Source organism: Psammomys obesus, unplaced genomic scaffold, assembly GCF_907164565.1.
Source record: "Psammomys obesus unplaced genomic scaffold, mPsaObe1.curated_primary_1811, whole genome shotgun sequence".
Taxonomy (NCBI): Eukaryota; Metazoa; Chordata; class Mammalia; order Rodentia; family Muridae; genus Psammomys; species Psammomys obesus.
Window position 1 is genome coordinate 1546511 of NW_026596240.1, and position 8012 is coordinate 1554522.

At 49.5% G+C, this 8012-nt stretch overlaps 1 protein-coding gene across 1 annotated transcript in view; it reads right to left on the reverse strand.

Moving 5' to 3' along the window:
* Positions 1-1884: 1884 nt before the first annotated feature.
* The window catches only part of Vamp5 (vesicle associated membrane protein 5), a 9272-nt gene continuing 3144 nt past the window's right edge, over positions 1885-8012 (reverse strand). Inside the window, exons 2-3 of the mRNA XM_055596496.1 lie at positions 2932-3069; positions 1885-2318 (exon numbers count right to left, since the gene is read on the reverse strand). Coding sequence (XP_055452471.1) covers positions 2151-2318; positions 2932-3069 — 306 coding nt within the window. The 3' untranslated portion in view covers positions 1885-2150. The remainder of the gene's footprint in view (positions 2319-2931; positions 3070-8012) is intronic.

The following is an 8012-nucleotide window of genomic DNA, read 5'->3' on the forward strand; positions in this document are numbered from 1 at the left end:
AAAGGTTTTGTGTGTAATGCGGTGGTATGTAAAGCTCAAATGAGAACAAGACACAGACTGAGAAATTAGGAATGGGGAAATGTTGGGGGTGGTCTGTCTTCAGGTAAAGAGCTCATGAGAACAATTTAGAAGCCCTTTCCTTGTCGTTTGTTTTATGTAATGTGTGCATTTGTGTTCATGTATGTGTGTGCATCTACGTGTGGAGGCCAGAGCTCAACCTCAGTTGTTCAAACAGAAACTATCTGTCTTGTTTCTCTTCTTTTCTCCATCCCTCCCCTCTTTTTGTCCTTTTCTTGAAACCCTGTCTCACTGTGTAGCCTCTAACTCACAGACATCCACCTGCTTCTGCCTCCCACGTGCTGGGATTCAAGCACACCAGTCCATACCCAACTCCACAGTGTTTATTCACCAGCTCACTTGTTTTTTTTTTTGTTTTGTTTTTTGTTTTTTGGTTTTTTTTGGGTTTTTTTTCAAGACAGCATCTCTTATTGGCCTAGAGCTCACCAATTGGGCTAGGCTGGTGGCTAGTGATCCCCAGGCATCTGGCTGTCTCTACCTTCCCAATTCTGGAAGTAAAAGAAGAACACCATATTGGTTTTTTGTTTGTTTGTTTCTGTGTTTTTGAGAAAGTGTCTTACTATGTAGACCAGGCTAGCCTCAGTCTGACAGAGATTTGCCTGTCCTTACTTTCCCAGTGTTTGGAAGGTTCATGCTGCCACATTGGACTACGCCCATGACTTTTTAAATGGGTTTTAGGGGTGTAACTCAGGTTCTTGTGTTTGCAAGGCAAACACTTTATGGGGTAATCTCTCTGGCATGTTTCTTGTTTTTCTTAAATGTTTTATTTTATAAATTGTGTGTGTGTGTGTGTGTGTGTGTGTGTGTGTGTGTACTTAAGTGCAAGTGCCTCTAGAGTATGACCTCCCTGAAAGGACGTAACAGGAAGCTATGAAATGCCTGACTTAAGAGATGGGAACTGAGCTTGCAACCTTGGATCCTTAGCAACAGTATGCTTTTTTTTTTATGTTCTTTGGTGCTTTACCTTCATGTGTGTCCTCAAAAGGGTGTCAGATCCTCTAGAACTGGAGTGAAAGACAGCTGTGAGTTGCCATGTGGGTGCTGGGAATTGAACCTGGGTCCTCTAGAAGAGCATCTCTGAACCATCCTCTTCATCTTTTTTTTTTTTTTTTAAGACATGGTCTCCCATAGCCCAGATTGGATTCAAACTAACTCAAAGATGGTCAAAGATGGTCTTGAACTTATAATCATCTTCCTTTACCTCCTGAGTGCTGGAATTTCAGACACATGTGCCACCATCAAACCCAGAACTAAATTCATATGAGGCAAGCACTCTGTTAACTGAGTTATGCTCCCAGCAAGCCCTTTCCTCCTTATCCTTCCATCCAGAATCCCATTATTCCTCTGAGAACCCTCAAAATATCAAAATAATAGATTTCATTTTCATGGGAGTAGGCACAAAGGTCTGGTTTGTGTGCTGCTATGTCCTTGTTCCACATTCCGTAAGGTCTGTCTGTGTAGGACAGGATCAGGTGGGAAAAGGAAGGGAAGAGGCCATCTCCTGGAATACAGTCTTTGGGCGACAAGTTTTCTTGCCTTTAAAAAAATACATTTACGTATGTGTGTGTGGTATGTAGTGTGTGTTTCTGTATCTGCAGGGTGTGTGTATGTGTATCTGTGGTGTGTGTGTGTACGTGTATGCCTATAGAGTGTTCCTGTGTCTGGTGTCTCTGTGTATGTGATGTTTCTGGGTTTGGGTTGTGTTTGTACGTGTACATCTGCCTGTGTGGTATATGTGTGTGCAAGAGGCAGGCCAGGAAGGGAAGGCAGGAGGGACAGAGAGAGAGAGGGAGAGAGAGCGAGAGCTTTTAACCAAACAGCAGCTTTTACTGAGTTCAAGTGCTGTGGCCTCGCAGGGCCAGTGCAGCAGGCTGCCCTGAAGGGCCAGTCTATGGCGTGATGGGAGAGCAGAGGTGAACATTTCCAGGATGTCCTTCGGCACTCACTGGGGTGGCCTAGCTGAAAGCAAACAGCAGGATTCTCTGGAGTCCAGAACAGGGCAGAGGAGCCATTCATCCTCTGCTCCAGGCCAGGCTGGGTCAGTCCCCAGTCCTTCAGGCAGTGCTTGCATCCTATGGATTACTACTGTCCCCGTCACTCGGAAGGAAGACGACCAGCAGCACAATCAGGATGATGAGCAGGCCGCCAGCCACTGCTAGCCCCAGGTAGATCCGGCACCGGATATTCTCACAGCGCTTCTTCTGGGCTAGAGCCCTGCTTGTCCTGCTGAAGGCCGAACTCTGGATAGCCAGGGACACACATACACAGAGTTAATGGTTCCCACAGGGCTTCAAAGCCAGCTCTCCATCCCCATGCTAGCAAGAACGACCTCCTGCATCCTTTGCATCCTGCCTGCTGCCTCCCCAGTCACTGTGCTCTGCCACCCTTGCAGCCTGGCTCCTGATCTCAGTCACTGCTGTGACACTTGACCCTCTACCCTGCCACCTCACACCCACTTAGCAATACCAGCCCATGACCTCTTGGAATGTGCCCAGTTCCAAAGACTTCTTTTGGTCTATGTATTTGTTTATTTTTGTTTGTAAGGTAGGGTCTCATATAGCTCAAGTCTTGGACTTCCTGTGTAGCTGAGAATGAGCTTCTGATCCTTCTGAGTGCTGGGATCACAGGTGTGCCAGCACTTGTGTTTCATGCCATGGTGGGGAGTGAGCCTGGCTGTGTATACTAAGTAAGCACTCTACCAGCCAAGCCTTAGCCCCAACCCAAGGGTATCTTTTGTGAAACCTACTTGTAGGAAACCAGAAGTCCCACACTGGTAAGCAAGTAAGCCATGGACCCCATCTAGGGCCTCACCTCCCCATCCCTGTCCCTCCCCCACTCCCAGTGACCACACACCATGTCCAGGAGCTGGTCGGAGCGCTCCTGCAGCTCTGCCAGCTTGCCTTCACGCTCCAGGGCCTTGTCGAAATTGTTGAGCATGATTTCCGTCACTTGGTCCACCTGTCGCTGACATCGCTCCAATTCTTTCCCTGCCTGAGCACCAAGCCCAAGGTCAAGACTACAAGAGTTCCTCACCCCAGCCTTCCTCTGCCACAAAAAGACCTAAACTCCCCCATCCCTTACAATGTCTTGAGGATGAGTAATAGCGTCGTTTGTGTGTAGAGGCATGAGATATCCAGGTTAAAGGGCTCCAGGCTCATAAGTTCCTACCCTTATCCATCTGCCCTGAGTTTCAGCATCTCAGCTTCTTTTATGTTACCCCAAATGGGGAGCTTGCCAGGTCCCCACCTTCTCACAAAACAGACACTTTGCTCACCTGCTCCAAGATGGCATCTATCCAATGTTCACCTGCCCTGTGGCTTCCCACTGGCCCCAGGAATTAGCAAAGACCATGCAGCCAGGCAGGAAAACAGTCCATTCCAGAGGGCCAGCGAGCTGACTGGAGACCAGATCACATCAGTGACTCTGCCTAGAAATCCTTGAAAAGGGAGCAGCTTACCCCTCTCTTTGGACCTCTGACCTGTCAGGCCAGTTCTGCCTCTGAGCTAACCTGCTCTCCACCTCAGTGACCACCTAATTCCTCTCCTCCTGGGAACCTCAGACCCTCTGGCCTTTGGCTTCTAGCCTGCCAGTCAGCCAAGGCTTCCCTGGGATCCAAAGTCTTTGATGGGATCCAAGTGGCAATTTTTGGCTTCTAAACCTGGGCTGCATGGCTTCACCTAACCAAGAAAGACAGTTTGTTTCGGCAGACTGGGAGGAGAAGGACATGAGTTTCAGTCCAGGGGAAGTGAAAGGGAAAGAGAGGGAGATGGGTAGAGGAAAAGGGGGTGTGGGCAAAGGCCCTGCTGTCTCTGGATGCCCTGTGTTGAAACCATGAGCAGGTCAGGTCTATTCAGGAAGATGAATGCCAGAGGATTAACAAACCACAGCAACTCCCTTCCTTCAGCCTAGGCCTTCCCAGCCCATCCCTATTCTATCTCCTTCTCACAGAGAGAGTCACCACCACCCTCCCTTTCCTGCCAGCCCATATCTCCCATTGTTTACAGCAGACATTTTGGCACTTGACAGAATTCCACTTAAAACCAGAGCATTTTTGTTGGAAGAGACTTGGTAGTCACAGAGGATTACCTCCTACTCAGGCAGGACTCCTCACACAGGATCACAGGCAGCTGCCTTGCACACAGTCTCAGAGCATTCTCAGTGTATGAGTCCTCTCTCTGCCTCTAGATCACAAGCTCCGGGGGTGGGTCAGCACCATCCCCATGAGCCTGGGAGGCCAGCACAATGTTGATCGCTGCAAGGACCCAGTAAAGGGCCAGTTGCTTGCCTTCCTACCCAAATGGGACTCTCAGTCTCAAGAGAAGCTCTCCTGGTTTGCTTGTCTAGGCCAGCTGGAGTTTCGAGGGACAGGCATCTGAAACCCAAACAGGTCAATATTTACCCAAGAGCTTGAAAAACAGCCTGTTTTAAGTGTAGGGCAGGCAAACCAAGGAGGCAGAAGGTGCTCGGATGCTGGGACACAGGGCAGCAGAGAACAGGGAACGCATGTGTCCTCCCATTCCTGACTCACTTGTCATCCTGTATCGTTGGACAAGGCTCCATTGTTTGATCTTCCCCACATCCCAGCACTCCAAAGCACAGGCTTAGGAGTGGACAAAGATTTCAAAATGAGAATCACTCCTCGGGGTTGGTGGGATGCTGGGGATATTTTTGTCCTTTACTATTGTAGGGGGTCACAGATGTGAAGGTTAGAAGAGTCAGTTCTTTCCTTCCACTTTTACAATGGATTCTGGGGACTGAACTCAGGTCGGCAGGCTTGTGTGGAAGCCTGCTGAGTCACCTCACCGGCATCTGTGTGTGTGTGTGTGAGGTGTGGTGTACACATACATGCACTAGTCCACCTGCCAAAGGCCAGAGGAGGATGCCAGGTGCCCTGCTCTGTCGCCATCTTACTCCCTTGAGAGTTGATCTCTCACGGAACCTGGAAGAGTGGCCAGAAAGCCCCACCAATTCTCCTGTCTCTTTGCCCATGCCCCAGGCACTAAGGTTACAGGCATGTGCAGCGATGCCCAGCTTTTCACATGGGGGCTGGACAAGCGACCTCAGTGTTCATGCTTCAGTGACATGAACCATGCACCCAGCACCCTCCTCCTTTACCTTTTCTTCTCTCTCTCTCTCTCTCTCTCTCTTTTTCTCTTGAACAGGGTCTTGTATAGCCCTGGTTGGCCTCTGACATACTATACAGCCCAAAATGACCTTGTACTTCTGACCTCATTAACCTCATTTCGCAGTGTTACAGGTGTGCTCTACCATGCCCAGTTTATGTGGTGGTAGCGACCAAAGCCCAGGGCTTCATTCGTGCTTAGGTAAGCACTCTTCCACCAGCTCTGCTCTCCTGTTCTGGATGCTACAGCTGTTGTTATCTTATTCCAGTACAAGAGGTAATGCAGGGTCACATCTATGGACAGCTGGCTGTGCCTCTAGCTGCAGTCTGGAGCCTTTTCCCTTCACAGCAAAGCCAGGCCTATTGCCTGGTGGGAGCCAAGCTGGGCTCCAGGGAATACAGCCATCAAATCCCTGCCCACTTTGGTCCCTCCTCAAGCAGAGGTGAAAGGACCTTAAGACATGCACAGGTCTCTCCCGGCAATATAAAAGATACAGTGTTAGGGAAGAGCTGAGCAAACAGAGGGCAAGGGCCATGCTGCCCTGTGCCACTTGTAACTCAGCCAAGGGCCTGGCAGCTGGAAGACATATGACAGATATTTTCTGAATGAACTGTACGTGTTTTCAGGAAGCTCTCTCTCCAGCTGAGGAAAAGAAACACATCGATGCCATCAGAAAGAGTAGAGTTACACACTAGCCACCCATGGAGTGAGTACATTACAAGGGTCAGATTGTAACCAAAATTACAAGGGCAGGTGTTGGGATGGAGCTGAGCCATTCTGGCAGAGACAGGGACACAGCCCCCTATTGACAGGGAAAGGGCAGAAGGTGGAGATGCTGGGTGAGGTCCGGGAAAGTCAGGGGTGGAAACTAGTATACAGGAAGTGATAACAGCGGCATGCATCACAGACAGATATAGTCCCAGGCCAGCCTGGGCTATATAGTGAGATCTGGCTCAAAACAAAAGTGCTAGGTGTGACCACACATGTAATTCCAGAGGCAGAGGCAAAAGAATCAGAGAAGTTCAAGGCTGTCTTTGGCTTGGGCTAGATAAGATCATCTCGAGGTGGGAGCTGTGAATGTGTGGGCTCAGTGGGTCAGAGTGTTTGCTGTCTCTTCATAAGCTCTTGAGTTCAGACACCAAGCACCCATGGAAAAAGCCAGTCACGGCTGTACACCCTGACCACCCGGCTCTGAGAGAACGAGACAGGATAATTAGGTCTTACAGGCTGCCATTCTGGCTCCAGGTTTGGTGAGAAACCTAGTCTCAAAGGAATATAGCAGAGAGTAATGGAGCAGGGTAACACGCATGTTCACGCACACGCACACATGTACACGTAGGGAGAGCTTCAGATTCTCTTTGATCCATTGCCGACAAACAGGAGCAAATGGAAGGGAGAAGCCCAGGGGTTGGAGACATGGCTCAAAGGTTAAGAGCACTGGCTGCTCTTCCAAAGGTCCTGAGTTCAATTCCCAACAACGGCTCACCACCACCTATAATGAGATCTGGTGCCCTCTTCTGGGGTGCAGGCATACATGCAGGCAGAATAATGCATACATAATAAATAAAGTGAAGAAGAGAAGGAAAAGGAGGAGGAAGAGGCGGAGGAGAAAAGTCCAGTTGAGGCCAGCCAACAGGGCAGAGAAGTGCATCAGCCACGGTTTGAGGAGAGGCCCGCAGGGTCCCACAGGAAAGCAGAGAGAAGAGGAAGCGGGGGTGGAGTGGGGGAGGTGTGAGAAGTATTTCTGAGACTGCCAGTGCCCGGCAGGACATGGGGGTTTTGAGCCAAAGGGAGGTGAAGAGGAGTAGTTGCCAAGCCTTGGGTGGTTGATTGCACAGGGAGCACTCTTGTCAGACTGGTACCACCGTCTGTACAGACTATCCGCTACAACACACACCCGCTAGGGAAAGCACCCAGGGCCGTAAACGAGAAACACAGGGCAGTTTGCCACTGAACAACACCCTGGACCCTCTAGAGCACCTTTCCAGATATTCTGGGCTCCACATCCTGCTGAGCTAGAAGTGCCTGCTCTGGTGGTGAGGGCTTCAATTACCAACAGCACAGAAAAAGAAAAGAAAGAACACTCCCTTCCTGTTGCTGAGGTAGGAGGATCGCTTTAGCCCATACTTTCCAGCAGCATTGGAACTCAGCACCTCCCTCCTCCGTTTTGTCTTGTTTTACATAGTCCTGGCTGGCAGGGAATTCAATATACAGACCAGCCAGGCTGCTTGAACTCACAGCTATCTGCCTGCCTCTCCTGGAGTCTCTCAAAATCAAGCAGGAGGGTGTGGTCATGCATGTACATAACCCTAGCACATGGGGGAGGGCAGAGCACATGACACAGTAGAGGAAGATTCCTGGAGCCTGCTAGCTCATACCCATGTGAAAACAGTATGTACTGCTCAGGACCTGGGAGAGAGGAGGACCCCTGTGCCTGCTGAAGGCTGAGCCCTGGCTTCAGGAAGTGAAACCTATCTCAAAAACAAGGTGTGCTGCCTCCCTCGCCTCAAACTCTGCCTCTGCCACTCACCTGCTGGATAACTGAGACAGAATGTGATCTCTGACCAGCACTTCCTCTCTCGTAAAGTTGTGATAATAGTGCTTACCTCATAAACCTCATCATGACAGCTCAGATTATGTGACGTAGTATAAACAAAAGCCTACACAATGCCTGACCTGACTAAATGCTAAATAAATAACAGCAATCAACATTAACGTGGACCAAAATTTCATCTTTTTCCTTTTATTAAGGAGTTAGTTAGTTAGTTAGTTAGTTAGTTAGTTAGTTAGTTAGTTAGTTAGTTAGTTAGT